Raw genomic sequence first — 18391 nt, forward strand, 5'->3', positions numbered from 1 at the left:
GACTAGAAGACCTCCAAGGTCTTTCCATTTGTATTCTGTTTGATTTCTGATCATTTGTAAGAATGTTACACCTCTGCTCCCCATGCCTGCCTAGCAGTATATAATAGTAAGAAGAATTTTGGCTAATGGTTTTTTTTTATTTACTTATATTGAACCATATTTATTATTTTACTAACTTCTCTTTAGATTGGACTTCTTTCTTAGCCCTCGTGAACAACTTAGTTTGTTATCATACAAATTATTTTTACCATTCATCCATAATTTCAAATTATTTATGATAAAGTTTAAAAGATGACTTTTTAACTTTTTATTTTACATATTTATTGGACTTTGAGGCCATGCAACTCCAAAAAATCTCCAAAATATGTAATTTAAAGAAGTATGGCTTCCCAGATAAATCCACATAAATGACATCTTTTAAAAAAGGTCAGCAGGAGCTTTGTAAACACTTTAACCAAAGTCAGGAAATAGCGCCAGATCTTAAGGGCTTCCAGGACAACTGAAAGAGTAAAAATTTATATCAGATTTCTGTTGTTGTGATTTGGGGAAAGCTCTAAGCATGTTTAAAAAGTTTAGCCTTCTTGAATTTCCTTTTCAATTTTCTTTTCTTGAATGTTGAACCACCTTTGCAATATTTAATTTACATTGGTTGAACCTTTTTTGCCTAGTGCTCTTGTGCTTCTGTGCTTTATTATTGAACAAAATTATCCAGAAAACTAATGGAACATAATAGCAATTCTGGGGGGGAAGCAAAATATTTGGGTGATGCATGTGTGCACGTGTTATGTGACTTTCAGAAGAAATACAAACATTTAAGCGATCTTAATTCAATACTTTAAACCATAATGACAGATGAAGATAAAGTAAAGATAAAGTAAAGCATTGTTAAATTGTGGCCAATTTTAAATAAATTCTTAACTGCAACTATTTTCAAAGCTCTTTGTTTTGTGAACGTTCAGCCAAGGCAATTTCCCTTGGTTGGACTCTTTATAAATATGATTGAAATACTTTTTTATTCTCCATTGCTTCTCAGTACAAAACTGTAATTTGGCCATAGGAAATACAGGTACTCCTTGACTTACAACAGTTCATTTAATGACCATTCGAAGTTACAGTGGCATTGAAAAATGTGATTTATGACCATTTTTCACAGTTATGACCTTTGCAGCATCCCCATGATCATGTGATCAAAATTCATATGCTTGACAACTGGTCCATATTTATGACAGTTGCTGTGTCCCCAGGTCATGTGATCCCCTTTTGCAACATTCTCAAAAGCAAAATCAATGGGGAAGCCAGATTCACTTTTCAACTGGATTACTAACTTATAAATTGCAGTGAATCACTTAACAAATATGGCAGGAAAGGTTGTAAAATGGGGCAAAACTCACTTAACAAATGTCTCACTTAACAACAGAAATGTTGGGCTCAATTGTGGTTGTAAGTCAAGAACTAATGGTATGTACAATAAATCAATAGGAAAATTCTTTGTTTTGGGTGATTTTCCAATTATTCCAATTATATTTGACCAAGGAATAATTAATTGGTCCTTACCACTAAAAAAAAATCAGAGTACACTTACAGTTCTTTCAGGACAATTGGGGAAATATGTGTAATATAATTGTGGCAGAGCCTAGCGGTATGCACAGATTATCTTCACAGGCCACTTGTGATCTAGATGTAACAATTTTAATAATCTTAAATAGATCATTAAATTCGAATTCCAACTTACTCCTCTGAGGATTGAGACTTTCAAGAGAACCTGTCTACTTAAATAATGTTCCCTAATATTGAAAAATTCTTTTTAAATGTTTAAATAAAATAGATATACAATGATTATGTCAATGTTTATCATTAAAGAAATTTAATAATTTAAAAAGGAATAAACTTGACTCATCTAATATTGTTAGAATTTCTGACCAATCCTTCTCCAAAATATTTGATTTATATCCCATCTTTATTATTTTATAAACAACTCATAGAATTATATGGTTGGAAGGGATCTTGGAAGTCCAACCAACCCCCTGCCCAAGGCAGGAGTCTTCTACCATCCCAGTCATATGGTTGTCCGGTCTATTTCTGAAAACCTCCAGTGATGGATCACCCACAACTCCAGGAGGCAAGCTGTTCCATTGATTAATAGTTTTCATTGACAGAAAATTTCTCTTTCTAGATTAGCTCTCTCTTTAACAAGCTTCCACCCATGATTTCTTGTCCTCCCCTCTGATGCCTTACAGAATAAATCAATCTTCTCTTTGTAACAGCCCTTCTAGTAGTGGAACACATTTATCATATCCCCCCCCCATAATGCTCTTCGATAGACCAGACATACCTAGGTCCTTGTCATACAATTTAACCTTCAGTTCATTTATCATCCTTGTTGCTTTTCTTTTTAACCTTTCCAGGATCTCAACTTTTTGTATTGTGGTAACCAGAACGGCATACAGTACTCCAAATTCTCACCAGTGCAGTGTAAATTATTTCTCATTTTCTTAATGCTATCCATCTGGATACAAATTAGGATTGAACTGGCATTTTTGGCAACTGCAGCATGCTCCTAGCTCATATTTAAGTGGTGATCATTAGGACCCCTAGATTTTTTTCATGGCTACTACTAGCTAAGTACCACCTATTCTGAACCCATGATTTGTTTTTCCTGTCTGATTAAAGAACTTTTTCTCATTAATGAAATGGATCTTGTCACATAGAGTTCCAGTATTCAAATCTATCAAGGTCCTTTTGGATATTGAGTCTCTTCCAAAGTGTTAGCAATCCTCCCTTTCAGCTTGATGTCAGCTGCAAATCTTGATGAGTTCCCATTCTATTCTCATCTAGATCATTTATAAAGATGTTGAAGAGCACCAGACTCAAAACCAAACTTTGAGGTATATCACTGCAGGCTTTCTTCCATGTACAGTTGCAAGAAAAAGTATGTGAACCCCTTGGGATTATGTGGAGTTTTGCATGAATTGGTCATAAAATGTGCTCTGAACTTCATCTAAGTCACAACAATAGAAAAACACAATCTGCTTAAAATAATACTACATAAACATTAGATGTTGCCATGGTTTAATTGAACATTACATGTAAACATTCACAGTGCAGGGAGGAAAAAGTATGTGAACCTTTGGACTTAATAACTGGTTGACCCTCCTTTGGCAGCAATAACCTCAACCAAATGTTTCCTGTAGTTGCAGATCAGACCTGCACAACGATCTGGAGTAATTTTGGACCACTCCTCTTCACAAAACTGTTTCAGTGTAGCAATATTCTTGGGATGTCTGGTGTGAATCGCTCTCTTAAGGTCATGCCACAGTATTTCAATCGGGTTGAGGTCAGGATTCTGACTGGGCCTCTCCAGAAGGCGTATTCTGTGCTGTTGAAGCCATTTTTTTGTTGAATTACTTGTATGCTTTGGGTCATTGTCCTGTTGCATCACCTATCCTCTGCGGCGCTTCAGTTGGCGGACAGATGGTCATACGTTTTCCTCCAAAATGTCTTGATAAACTCTGGAATTCATTTTCCCATCAATGACAACAATCCGTCCAGGCCTTGAGGCAGCAAAGCAGCCCCAAACCATGATGCTCCCTCCGCCATGTTTTACAGTGGGGATGAGGTTTTGATGTTGGTGTGCTGTGTCTTTTTTTCTCCACACATAGTGTTGTGTGTTCTTCCCGAACAACTCAATTTTGGTTTCATCTGTCCACAGTATATTTTGCCAGTAGTGCTGTGGAACATCCAGGTGCTCTTTTGCAACCTTCAAACGTGCTGCAATATTTTTTTTGGACAGCAATGGCTATCTCCATGGTGTCCTCCCATGTACTCCATTCTTGTTTAATGTTTTCCTTATTGTAGATGTGTCAACAAAAATGTTAGCATGTGCCAGAGATTTCTGTAGGTCTTTAGCTGACACTCTAGGATTCTTCTTTACCTCATGAAGCATTCGGCGCTGTGCTCTTGCAGTCATTTTTACAGGACGACCATGCCTAGGGAGAGTAGCAACAGTGCTAAACTTTCTCCATTTGTAGACAGTCTGTCTTACCGTGGACACATGAACATCAAGGCTTTTGGAGATACTTTTGTAACCCTTTCCAGCTTCATGCAAGTCAACAATTCTTGATCGTAGGTCTTCTGAGAGCTCTTTTCTGCGAGGCATGGTTCACATCAGACAGTGCTTCTTGAAACCAATAAACCCAAAACAGGTGTGTGTTTTTAAAGGGCAGGACAGCTGTCAGCAACACATCCAATATCATCACACTGATTGGAATCAAGGTTGGCTCACTCCTGACTCCAGTTAGCTCTTGGGGAAGTCATTAGGCTAGGGGCTCACATACTTTTTCCTCCCTGCACTGTGAATGTTTACATGTTATGTTCAATTAAACCATGGCAACATCTAATGTTTGTGTAGTATTATTTTAAGCAGACTGTGTTTTTCTATTGTTGTGACTTAGATGAAGTTCAGAGCACATTTTATGACCAATTTATGCAAAACTCCACGTAATCCCAAGGGATTCACATACTTTTTCTTGCAACTGTAGATGTATCGTAGTTCCATTGAGGATTCCCCATTGAGAGTGATTGGTTAACCAATTGCAAATCTTCTGGTGGTACTCTCCAACCCACATTGTTTTATCTTACCAAGAAGTAGGCTGTGGTCTACTTTATCACATGACCTACTGAAGTCCATGTCTACCATGTCCACAACATTTTGCTGATCCACTAATTTAGTTAATCAAAAAAAAGGCAATAAGGTTTATCTGATTTGATCTCATTTTAACAAACTCATGCTGGCTTTTAGTACTTGTTTGTTTCTATGTACTCACAAGTCCTCCACTTGATTATCTTTTCCAGGATTTTCTCACTATTGATGTCAATAGATTGGCCTATAATTTCCTGGATCCATTTTTCCCCTTTTTGTAGATTGGAACTACATCAACATTTTTCAAATTCTCTGGCATTTCCCCTGTGCTGCATGAGTTTTGAAAAATTACATTTAGTGGCTCCAAAATTACAACTGCCAGTTATTTCAAAATCCTGGGATGTAAACAATCTGGTCCATGTGATCTGTACTAATCCAGCATGGATAGGTATTTTTTTACTAATCCCTTGCCTATTTTGATTTATATACCTGTTCTATCTTTGCTGCTTTTGATCCATTGGGCTGTTTCTTTCTTTTGCATAAAAAAAGAAGTAATTAAGCAGTTCTGCTTTCTCCCTGCTGCCTGTCAATTATTTGCCATCTGCTCTGATTAGTTCACCTATTGTTCCTTTGTCTTTTCTTGTTCCCTACATTTTAAAATGTAGGGAACAAGATGGCTTGTTCAAAATGTAGGGACATGGTGGCTCAGTGGCTAAGATGCTAAGCTTGTCGATCAGAAGGTCGGCAGTTCAGTGGTTCAAATCCCTAGCGCTGCGTAATGGAGTGAGCTCCCGTTACTTGTCCCAGCTTCTGCCAACCTAGCAGTTCGAAAGCATGTAAAAAATGCAAGTAGAAAAATAGGGACCACGTTGGTGGGAAGTGCTCTGTGCATCTTCCGTGTTTAGTCATGCCGGCCACATGATCACGGAGACGTCTTCAGACAGCACTGGCTCTTCTGCTTAGAAACGGAGATGAGCACCGCCCCTAGAGCCAAAAAACGACTAGAACACATGTGAGGGGAAACTTTACCTTTACATTTTGAAATAAAATTTATTTTATTATTTTTGATATTAATTGCTAATTTTAGCTTATTCTGGAATCTTAGCTTTCCTAACTCTTTCCTTGCAGACTCCAGCTATTCTAGAGAGAAGTAAAAAGTGCAAAGAAAAAATGGAAAACATGAGAATATAATAAAAAGAAATATCTAAAGAAGTTACTTCCATCTTCATCACAAATATAAACAATTTTAGTAGCACTTTACTCTCTCTAATATTAAAAATTTATCTCTATCCCAGATACCATCTCTAAACTTATCCATAAAGTATCATGTTTTCAATTCTGGTTTCAGCAGAAAGTCCCAAGAAGTAACAGCATATCTTATTTTAACCTTGATCAAATAAAGTAATTTTATATTCTTTTATTTTTATTAGTCTTAATCTTTAGTTCATTCAAATATTACCATGGGATTGATTTATCTTCATTTTTTTCTTGTCCCAATACACAGAGTTCTTCAAGATTTTAACAAACCTTTTTTGTAAATCCAATAGAGGAGAGAATAACCAGGTAACATTCTTGGTTTCTCATTTATATTTCCCCTTTAAATTTTAAAACCTCAGTCAATTTCTTTTGTAGATTTAGCAGTCCTTTTCTAAATAATTATCTTGGCCTATTAGTTATCAATCCACTTTCAATATCATCTTTATTGTATCAGACAAAATTGGTTCTACATCTGACATTTCTTCAATAACATATTTTGGACATAATCTAGTAATCGAAATTGACATCATAACTGACATTGTTGCTATTATGGCCACTGTTTCCTGATTCCATTCTTTAAAGTCTCCTTCACTATTTTAATTGTTATAATGATTTGCACCATCTTGCAAGTCTGTACAGATAAACCTCAACTTACAATAGTTCATTTGGTGACCTTTCAAAGTTACAATAGCACTGATAAAAGTAACATGACCTTTTTCACATGACTGTTGCAGCATCCCTGTGGTTGCACGCTCAACATTCAGGCACTTAAGAATCGACTATCATTTATGATAGGTACAGTTCATGTGATCACCTTTGTAACAAGCAAAGTCAGTAAATAGAGAAGCCACATTCACTTAATAACCATGCTACTAACTTAACAATAATTCACTCAACACTTGAGGCAAGAAAAGTCATGAAATGAGTCCAAATTCACTTAATAACTGTCTTACTTAGCAACAGTAATTTTGGGCTCAATTGTGATGATAAGTTGAGGACTACCTGTATAGTTTTCCTCTATCTAAAATCTTAAAACCTAACTAGAGTCCAGTTTTCAAAATCTTGAAATTCTTTAAGCATGTTGTAACTTGTAAAAATCAAACATGATCTATTTCCCAAGAGAAGCTATTTATATTTTATAATTCCCAAATTTTATTTTAAAAGTTTCAATATTCCAATTTTATCCGGATTTTTAATCTATAATTTTCTAAGAACAAAACCTTATTTAGTTTTGTATTGTTTATTTCAGATTCTTTAAATTTTTAAACATATAAAATTTTCTTTGATTCAGGACTAAAGGCAGATTCACTTGCCACTTTCAGATTTGTCGTTCTGAAGATCTCATCCACTTAGAAGTAGTTAATGAGCAATTTCTGAAAGTGATTAGAACACTGGTCCCCAACCTTTGTGGTGTGGTGGCCCAGCTGGAAGGAGAAGGGAACTGATCCACATGAGCGGCTTCCCGGTGCACGATGCAGGCGCAGTACAATTCATGTGAGTGGCAGACTGGTGCATGCATAGTTCAACTCATGTGAGCAGTGGGCTGGCGCATGTGCATGCACACACAGGTCAACTTTTGCTAGTTGAGCTGTGCACGCATGTGCCTGTGCGCTGGCCTGCCACTTGCACAAGTTGAGCTTCACATATGTCAGCCCACTGCTCATGTGACCTGGTTCCAAATAGGGACCCCCTGGATTAGAAAATGAGTTTTGATAACTTGAATCCTTTAAATGTCTTTGTAGTGGTTGCAAGCAAGATGGCTAATCCTGTCATCTTCCAGTGCTCCAACTCACATAAAATGGCTGGTATTCTTGCAGGAAGCAGCCATCAGGAACATATGTGGATGACCTTCTGTCCTTTCTTCATCTAGAAGAGTTCCAAGGAACTGGTCTTCTCATTGGTTTCTTGATCTTTGCTGTGATTACCAGCTCTGCTTTTGCAGATATGTTCAGTTCACCATACCTCTTTGTGGAAGTCATCTCTGCAACCTTTTCCATTTATATTCTGCTTAGCAACTAGGCATTTGTGAAACACAGCAAGTAGTTCTCTTCCATTCTAGTAGTAGTTCCCAGAACATTGCATTAATTTTATCTGTTTTATAGTACTTGTAGCCTATCCCATTCTAGGTTTCTGGACAACATATGACAAGGTCAAGCAAACTTAATTAACTACACAAAATTAAAGTAATATTATAAGTTAATAATTAAATGTTAAATAACAATCATGGAAACAAAAATAATACTGCAGAGATGGTTGCACTGGAAGGGGGAGATGAGAACAAGAGGAACCAAGTATTTTACCAAATATCTGTTGACTTGAGGATTATTGGTAGAAAGCTTTCCCTTCTTCTAATTAGATTTATTAATATGCAAAGTTCCTTCCTTCCCATCTCCCTATTCTATGACAAAATCACTATTAAGTTATGGGAGAACTGTTTTCTTGGTTTTAATTTGTTAACAGAATTCCCATGGGAGGGAGTTATATGTAAATATAAATATATTCAAAACTTTTTATTATTTTTTTCATAGGTATTTCTGTCCCTGTTTGTTTAAGATACAACATGGCAGGGGTGAAATTCGCCCAGTTCGGATTGGATCACCTGATCCGGTAGCGATGGAGGCTAGTGGTTTGGAGAATCAGTAGCAAAAATCCCTGCCCCCCCCCCACATTGCCCAGCTGAGCAGCGCAATCATCAGAGGCTTTTTTTTATTTTTAAAAGCATTTTTTCTACAACCTCTTTGGCCGAAAAAATGCTTTTAAAAGGAAAAAAAAAAGCCTCTGATGATCACGTGGCTCAGCTGGGATCATCAGAGGCTTTAAAAAGAAAAAAGAAAGCCTCTGCCAATCAGGCAAGTCAGCTGGGATCGTCAGAGGCTTTAAAAGAATTTTTTTTACAACCTCTTCAGCCAAAGAGGTTGTAGAAAAAATGGTTTTAAAAGTAAAAAAAAAGAAAAAGTTGGCTACGCCCACTCAGTCATAGTACCCACCACCATCAAGCCACGCCCACAGAACCGGTAGTAACAAATTTTACATTTCACCACTGCAGCATGGGCGGAGGCAGAAAAAAGATTAAGTAAATAAAACTCACAGAGGAATTGCAATATATTGAAGGAAAAATAGTGTGAATTATTATTCTTTAAAAATGTGTTTATCCAATTTTCAGTCAAAAAATTACTTTAACATCTGCTTCTGATTGCAAAACAATCTGTAGTTTTAACATTACAGTTAAAAATATGGGAAAATTGAGAGGGGAAAAAGTAAACTCAGCCTCCAGTTAAACAGTAGGTTTCTTCAAATGAACTGACATTGTTTATTTTTAATGATAAACTCCACACTTTCTTAAAGAGACACTTGAAGCTGTTCAAGTAGTAGAAGTTGCCAAGTAGGCTTTTATGAATTTAGACAGATTCAGAAGCTAAGCCTTTACTAACAAAACTGGAAAGTATAACAATCTATACTTGTAGAACCTGGAAGCTGTCCTGTTTTCTGAGATAAATTGGTAGTAAAAGTTTAAATCTTTAGGTGACCTGGAGCAACATATTTAGCAGAAGATCATAATACGTATACCTTTTTCTAGACCCCCCCCCCTTCTACTGGCTTTCAGCAAAAGGCAAATTGGATATATTAGGACTGGAATTCTGATGTCATAACTGACCTATTCAAAACAGAAACTTCCATTTGGATTCACATTTTTTTTCATACTGGCTTAAGCTTTTATTTTCCAGTCAGCTTGGCCCCTTTAATTATGACTGACAGTTTCCTCTCCCTTTAGCCAATCCTAAACAATGTCCCATTGATTTAGAACTTGACTTAGAACTACAGTCAGATTTGTCACTCTTATCCAGAAACATCTTCTGAGCCACTCTGCATGTTTACTTTACTTGACCAGTTGCATAATAACATCTAAATTTAAAAGGGGTATGACTTTATGTACACTGAGAGCATATGTACCAAGACAAATTCCTTGTGTGTCAAATCACACTTGGCCAATAAAAAATTCTGTTCTGTTCTGTTCTGTTCTGTTCTGTTCTTTGTCTAGATTCAATGCTTTTCCAACAACAGTTATTAAGGAGAAATTTTGAGGGGGGATTGTGCATTTGTGATGGAGGAATAATTGAAACAGTGAAACATGCTATATTGTACTTGTCCCTCTATATTGATGTTTCAAACACCCTCGTTGCAGTGATTCCTTCTATCTCAAATTGTTATTCTCAGATAAGTCTGATTCTACAGCCAAATATTGTAGCTAAATTATGTATAATAGCTTGCACAATACACATTTTTATTTCCTTGAATATTTAGATGCTTTCCATTTGGCAACATTACAAATGCACCTGCCATTTACTCCCAACTTCATATCAATATATCAATTGGTTGCTTCTGACTTATTTTTATTATTGACTGCCAGAATCATTTTAACAATGTATATAAATAGACACAATAATTAGACTCTAATTTTTAATGAAACTATAATAATTGCTTATATATTATTCTTTCTTATACATTGCATAACCATCATAGCTCTAGATGTAATATCATTCACAATTTTCTCATGAATTTTAGCACTGTAGTGATTCTATCTTGCTATGCATCTCTGTTTGCAACCAGATAAGAGAAACAGAAGGGGGACGAGATTTAGGAACGCAAGTGAGCCGATGGAGCCTGGGACAATCCCAACACCCCAAGGTCAAATGCTGGGAAAACTTCAAGGCACTCACAAAACAAAATGAATGCAATAAATTGGTAGAGAATGAGGAGGTCCAGGGGAAAAGAGTTTTTTCCTATGCTTGTTTTCACGTGAAAACTTTAGAACTGGCTTTGCTACTTCTGTGCCTATGTGAAATTATCAATACAGTTATACTATTAGTAAAATAATATCCCAGGAGTTTCTTTTGCTTCATTTTACCAATGGGACGGTTGGCATTAACCCAGTTCTTATAATAGTGACCTGCCTAGATCCCACCAGGAGGTCAACAACCCCAAGATGTTGACTGCAGATAAAGATTCAGAGAACAAGAAGAAGTCAGGAGTGGTTCTGGCTCGGGAAGCTCCAGCACTGTCTCAAGCCAGAGAAGGGATGCAGCCAGCCAGCACACTCCCAAAACTAAAGGCTGAGAGGTTTGAACAAAAATCTGCAGTCATGAAAGACTGAGCAAAGGGCACTCCATACCAGGGACCGAAGACCACTGGGCGACGTATGTGGGCAAGATAGTAGAGGTCAAAGACCCCTCGTCCCTCTGGGGGTTGACGTCTGAGGAGGCAAGTGGAAAGTGAGACGACTGACCAAGTGGAATGACCCTACTGAGTGGAAGCTCCCAATTGCTGGCCACAGATATCCATGGAGCAGTTGAGGGAGAAGTTTGAGGGAATGGAGATTTGTGCAACTGAATGCCAGGAGACACGGCCACGGTAACAGGGTCGGGAGGTGTGAAGCCACCAGTGACTGGCTACTCCATCTTCTCTCCTTCTGCAGCCAGCAATGCCAGCACCTACGACTGTGGTTGGAACCCTGGTACAGGATGCTCCAATTTCAGCAGGCAGTACCAATGGGCCCAGCAGTGACTAGAGCACTAGCACCAATGGCAGCAGCTGGTCTGTCCCTGGGATATGTCCTAGAAGAGAGGTCTCTCCCCCTCCCAGTAGTTTGCTTCAATGGGCATCCAAGCAACCTAGCCCATTTCCTGCCCAGGTCTGGCATCACAAGGAGTACTAAAGAGCAATGTACCCAGACAATGCAGCCTAGGTCCACACCATCATGGCCAATCTGGAGATTTTTTCTAGATGGTTGGTGTCTTTGTACATTGAGAAAACTCCAGAGCTGAATGATCTCAATGCCCTAATGCGAGCTCTACAAGAGCAGTCCAACATGCAGAAACCTGCATCCATGGCCTAAAGCAAGGCAAATGACCAGCAACAGAGTACATTCAAGACTTCCATAGCCTGGCCAGCCATTTGGGAGACTGGCCTAAGCGTATATTGGTCTACCAATTTTGGGAAGGACTGAACAAGGAGTATACCACAATTGCCTGCCCCAGGGGATTTCTGCGTAATCTGTGAATGTGGTACCAGGGAACTACTGAAGTGGAGATTGACCTGATGGAATACCATGAACCCACTGAACAGGAGAGTTGATCCTACTAGATGCTGAAGAAGCAAGGGATTCCCAGAGTAGGAAAAGGGGATGCGCCTCCAACCAGAGGAGGGAAGCCCCACCAAAGTCCAGGAATTTGCTTCCACTGTGGAAAGGAAGGATATTGAGCCACCAAATGACTCACGCCATGTCTGGTAAATGCTTCCCACTCTAGACCAGCGAAGAGGAAAAAACCTCCAGCGAAGTCAAAGAAGACTTGAGTAAGACAGCAGGTCATGGAATTTTCTCCCTCTCAGTCCAGTGGGGATGAGGTAAGAGGAGGTTGTACCTCTTACCTTCAGCGAAGAGGTTGTAGAAAAAATGGTTTTAAAAGTTAAAAAAAATTGGCCATGCCCACCCAGTCACATTACCCCCACAACCACCAAGTCACGCCCACAGAACCTGTAGTAACAAATTTTAGATTTCACCACTGGTTTAAACCCACTGATTGCAAAGGAATGTTGCAACTTAACCAATGCCTTTAGCGAGAAGGAATTGGACACATTTCAACCCCATCAACCCACAGATTGTGCAATTGAGATTGCACTGGGGATAAATTGCTGAAGCCAAAGATATATTCAATGACAGCCAGGGAAATGGGGGAGTTCTGTGCATTGATAGACAAAAATCTAGCTAGGGGTTTCATCCAACCAGCAGTCAAGGCTAGGTCTCTTAGATTATGCGTGGACTATAGGGGTATGAATTATATCTGCAAAGAAAATACGTACTCCCTCCCATTAATGAAGGACATGCTAGAGCACACTGTCAAAGAGAGAATTTTCACAAAATTGGACTTGAGGGAGGCATATGACCGAATGAGGATTAGGGAAGGGGACAAATGGAAGAAAGTATTTAATTGCCTCCTGGGCTGTTACCAATTCCATATGATGCCATTTGGGTTACAAGGAGCACCTGTGGTGTTCATGCAATTGATAAATGAAGTCTTACATGAACACCTGTACAAAGGGGTCTTGGTATACCTGATTGATATATTAATCTTTACCAAGACCAGGAAGGAGCATGTGAAATCGGTAACAGCAGTGCTCGAGAAACTGCGGAAGGCTCAACTTTATGCACGGCTGTCCAAGTGTGACTTTCACAAAACCAGCCTAGACTATCGGGAGTATCAGATTTCAAAAGAGGTTATGGAGATGGATCCCAGTAAAGCTTGGGTGATATTAGAGTGGGAACCCTCTCAAAGAAGAATGCAATTGCAGAGTTTTCTCAGGTTTGCAAACTTCGACCACCAATTTATCCCCACACACCCAGATAGCCCTACTGATGACCAACCTACTTAAAACGAAGGGAGAAGCTAAGCCCAAGCCCAACCAGTCCTTGAACTGGTCACTTGAGTGCCAAGCTGTGTTCAAGAAGCTAAAACTTTTTGATGTGGAACCGGTCCTAAAACATCCTGATCCAGATAAGCCTTTTGTGGTACAAGCAGATATCAATGACATGGCTGTAGGAACAGTACTACTCCAGAGGAATGCCAAGGGAGAGTTGCAGCCATGTGTGTATATGTCTGAAACTGAGAGGCAATGGGCTATTTGGGAAAAAGAAGCCTACACAGTCTGCTGGGCTCTCCTAACATGGAGACAATTCTTGGGAGGCAGTAAGATTCCTTTCGAAGTGTGAATGAATCACAAGAACCTAGAAGCATTGAAATCTCCCCCAAAATTATCTCCTAAACAGGTTGAGTGGGCCCAATACTTCAACTGTTTTAACTTTACCTTCCTCTACCTATGAACAAATTCTTGGCAGATGGCCTCTCCCAAATGCCACAGTACAACAGCACCTGAGAGGAAGTTATTAACTCCATTATTCCGTCCAGACAATTTACAGCACCAGCCCTTACAAGGCAGCAGAGAACATCACAATTACTGTTAGCTGAAGATCTATTGCAACCATTAAAGGATGCTCTGGGAGGAGATGAGTGGTTCCAACAATATAAAGACGACCTGTCATTAAGAGACAGGCTGGCATGGATGGGGAGTAGGTATACATTCCAGCTGGCCAGAGGACTCTATTTTTACAAAGGAACCGTGATGCTAGGATGACAGGGCATTTTAGATTCATAAAGAATCTTCACCTCATAAAGAGGCAATTTTGGTAACCAAGAATAAAGAAGAACAGGCACTCTGTCCTCTCGGTGTCTCGATGAAGTGGTTGCCCGGCAAGCCACTAGGTCTGTTGCAAACTGTGGCCAGTCCCATAGGAAGGAAATATCTATGGACTTTATTGTGGAGCCGTCAGAGAGTGCTGGGAAATAGTGTAATCTGGACTATCATGATCTCCAAACTAGCCAACTTTGTGGTGTTTCTCAGGATTTCTGTGGCCTGATCGCTATTTAAATTATTTGTGCAGCACATATACCAGCTTCATGGTTTCCCAAAACGCACCATTTCAGATCAGGGAGTGCAACTCACATCAAAGTTTTGGCATGAATTCCTGAGCCTAATAGGCTCTTCCCTCTGGCACATACAGAACGGGTGGTGGTAGGGGATGTTTGGCCATCTAGACTCATCCACAGGTTCCATGTTAAGTATCCAAACTGGCCTCGACAGAATATGGGGAAAAGGGGGAAGTGTAATGTAATTTTCTGTATGTTTGTTTCCTTGTAGGATTATCTTTCTTCTGGGGGGTCAGAGTGTCATGGCTGACTTGCTATGCACCCCTGCTTGCCACCAGATAATAGAAACAGGGAGGGGAGTGGGAAAATATTGGAATGCAAGGCACGTTTGGGAGAGAATTGAGGAATGCAGCTGAGCCAATGGAACCTGGGACAGTTCCAACCCCAAAGTGGTTGGAACTAGGAGAACTTCAAGGCGCTCAAATTGTTCCCAAAACAAAATGAATGCAATTGATTGGTGGACAATGAACAGTGGGAGGTCCAGGGGAAAAGGGTTTTTTTTCCTATGCTGGTTTTTGTGTGAAAACTTTAGAACTGGTTTTGCTACTTCTGTGCCTATGTGGAATTATCAGTAAGGTTATACTCTTGGTAAAATAATGTTTCAGGAGTTTCTTTTGCTACATTTATGAATGGGATGGTTGACAAGTTTACATTAGTAAATTTACTATTCTGTTATTCTACATTATATTTAATTGCTTGAACTAAAATTTATTACATTATTTTAATGCCCCAAATTCATAAATTTAAATCTACAATTTTGCTTGTATTGTTGTATAATTGTGCAGCTTGTTTTATTCTAGTCAATTTCTGTGTTGTATAGGCTACAGTGATATTCAATGAATTAAATGGGACTGTTGTCATTTTTTGCCTCTTAATAGCCAAAACGAAATGTCTGACTGACTGATTGACTTATGTAAATGTTTTTCATGTGTTATAGGAATACAAGCACAAATTAACTGGTGTGTCCCAGGTACGGAAAGAATTGAAGTCACGCATCCAGAGCCTCCCTGATCTGTCAAGGCTCCCCAATGTTACAGGAAGTCAAGTGCATCTACCTTTTGCAGGGGATGTCTATAGTGATGAGTGATATTCAAATCTTTCACTGGAATGAGGAATTGGTCAGGTTGATTGATAATTATTTTTATATGTTTGCAGAGAATAGCATTGAAATGTTCTAATTTATAAGAAATATTGACTATTGCTTTGTTTAATATTTGACTAACAAGTGATAAAGCAGGTACTATGTAAGAGGCAACATTTATGTATTATGTTAAAATATGATTATTGCAATTCATTTTTCTATTCTTTTTGATTAAATCTTTCCCCCAATATTAAGCAGCCTCCTTTTTTTGGTGCTTTTTATGGATATAATTCTGTTAAATTAAACATTTGTGCATACCAGTAGCAGAAACATATTTTGATTGCTAAATATTGGAAGAACAAATATTTTTTTTAATGTTAAATACAAATCATATTAAAAACAAACATTGAAAAATAAACAGTGATTTTACTTAAATAAATTAAAAATGTTATGTGATTTTGCATTTCAAACTATCAATAATATTTAAACTGGATTGTTTACACTTTCAAATGTAAAGCTTATACAAAATTTCTGCTCTGATTTATGCCAAAGTACGCAATCTAGAAAACATCCAGAACAGTGTTTCTTGAACATCATTCACTTCCCATAACTGGATGTGATTATATGTAAGTACTTAGAAAAACCTAAAATATTAGTGAAATTCTAATTCAGAAGCAAATCCAGTGGTATCTTTGGTGGGGTATCTTTGGTGGGTACTCGCAGGTAAATAAGTGCAAAATATCATTGCAGCGTGTTAGATTCATTGACCAAAGAGCTGTGTTGCTCTGGGAAATATCAGTTGCTTCCATTTACTTCCAAAAAAGAATTCACATTTCCAAAGTTTTCATATGAAAAAAAAATTCATTATTTGACTCATGAGTTGGAAAGTACATGCTCTATCTCTTATATCTCAACATGTTTGCCCAAATGTTTATACGGACAATCTCAAATGAAGAAATTATTTGTATGTATATTTACAATGTATATTAATACTTTTTCCTTTGCTGGCATATTTTTAGATTTTGCCTGTATCATTGTTTAATAGAAATATATTAAATTCTATTAGGAGAACACATTATTATATATTAAACATATTAATTTTTACTATGGCTAATAAATATATATATAAACAGCCATAATAAAATGGCTTTATATAACATAAATGGGCATTTTGGTGCCCATTTAAATCTCCTGATCTGTCACTTCTTTCTATAGTAAACATTTGGTTCATGCAATAAGTATTGGATATTTACTATACCTGCATTATATAGTAATTGTGTTATGTGTTCATATGCTGTTTGCACATTTTAGGCATGGTGCAATCAAGCATATTGAAATCCAGTTTCTTTAATGGAAGGAATTAAATATGTGTTTAAATCTTGTCCAGTGAAATAGATAGCAAATTAAGATTCTTTTGCATTATGCTCCTGTTCTTATCCAAAATGTTTCTATTGCTTGCTTCTATTTTTCACTTCTTGCTTATAATTTTTAAATAGTCCTAAAATGTTTTAGTAATTAAATGAATAGTTTTTGGATTCGCCTTCCTGAAAAAAGGAGAAAATAATTATGATGTTCATTTTCTGAAGTATGATATTTAGATGGATATCAGTATGTTGATCAGGTACATTGTAATTCTGCACTGTATAATTTTTACTTGTTAAAATATTCCATTGTGAATTTCTGAAGTAATTATATAATCTGAATTTGAAAGAATAACATTCTTCAAATGATCACTTACACTAGCGCCACTTTCATAGCTTTGTTCATGATAAAGATCTAAACCTCATTTTATTATGTATTGTACATGAGCTAGTATATTGGACTCTCAATGATTTACACATACTGAATGAGTTCTACTCCTATGCAGAGTTTATCTTATATCACTATAGAACTGCATAGGATTTCAGAGGCAGATTGCCTCTTTCCAACATTATCAGAGAGCTTAATTTTTTTAATGTTTTATTTGTTTTATTTATATAACATTCAATTTCCATCAAACAGTGTCTATTCTGGGTACAATTATATTTAAATAGTCATTTATACAACTTTGTTGTAATGGGTCATCACCATCATATTGATAATATATAACAACAAAATAATATGATAACATTAATACTTAACATTTAACATCCTTATCTTTAACAATTCTCCTCTATACCATTTCCTCTATTTGTAACTCCTCTTTTCTAACTTCTATTTATGTTATCTAGCTATTGATAGAATACATCCCATATCAAAAAACATTGTTTCTTCTTTATCTTTAATAACAAGAGTTAGTCTAGCCATTTCTGCACAATCTAATATTTTTTAATTACGTTCCCCTCAGACGGGATCTCGTCATTTTTCCATTGGTGCACAAATGTATGCAGACTTTTTATCACATTTTTCTGGTAGCATGCCCAACAAAAATATAATATCTCTGGTTTCAGGTCTATATGTTGTTTTATCAATTTTTCCAGCCATGTGTGTATTTTCATCCAATATTTTACTGCTTTTGGGCATGTCCACCACATATGGTAATATGAACTAGATGCTTGATTACACTTCCAACATTTGTCCGATCTATCTTTAAACATTTTTGCCAATCTTGCCAGTGCAAAATGCCATCTATAAAACATTTTATACAAATTTTCCTTATATGCAGGCTACATTGTCAATTTAATATTTCTATCCCACAATTTCTGCCACTTGTCTAATGCTATTACATATCCGAAGTTTTTAGCCCAGGCAATCATTGTCTCTTTTACCTGCTCACTTTCAAGTTTAATACTTAATAAATAACAATATATTTTCTTTATCAGTTTATCAACTGTTCCAAACAGTATCTGTTCTAGTTCTATTAACTCTTTGTTAAAACCATACATTTTAGCATCT

The 18391-nt window shown here is 37.3% G+C and overlaps 1 protein-coding gene across 2 annotated transcripts in view; it reads left to right on the forward strand.

The window, feature by feature from the left end:
- Positions 1–15771, forward strand: part of RPRD1A (regulation of nuclear pre-mRNA domain containing 1A) — a 74860-nt gene extending 59089 nt beyond the window's left edge. For both annotated transcript variants that reach the window (XM_034416323.3, XM_034416322.3), the window contains exon 7: positions 15374–15771. In XM_034416323.3, the coding sequence (XP_034272214.1) occupies positions 15374–15523 (150 nt within the window). In that variant the 3' untranslated portion in view covers positions 15524–15771. The remainder of the gene's footprint in view (positions 1–15373) is intronic.
- The last annotated feature ends 2620 nt before the right edge of the window (positions 15772–18391 follow it).

Source organism: Pantherophis guttatus, chromosome 4 (assembly GCF_059756535.1).
Source record: "Pantherophis guttatus breed Tessera chromosome 4, ASM5975653v1, whole genome shotgun sequence".
NCBI lineage: Eukaryota > Metazoa > Chordata > Lepidosauria > Squamata > Colubridae > Pantherophis > Pantherophis guttatus.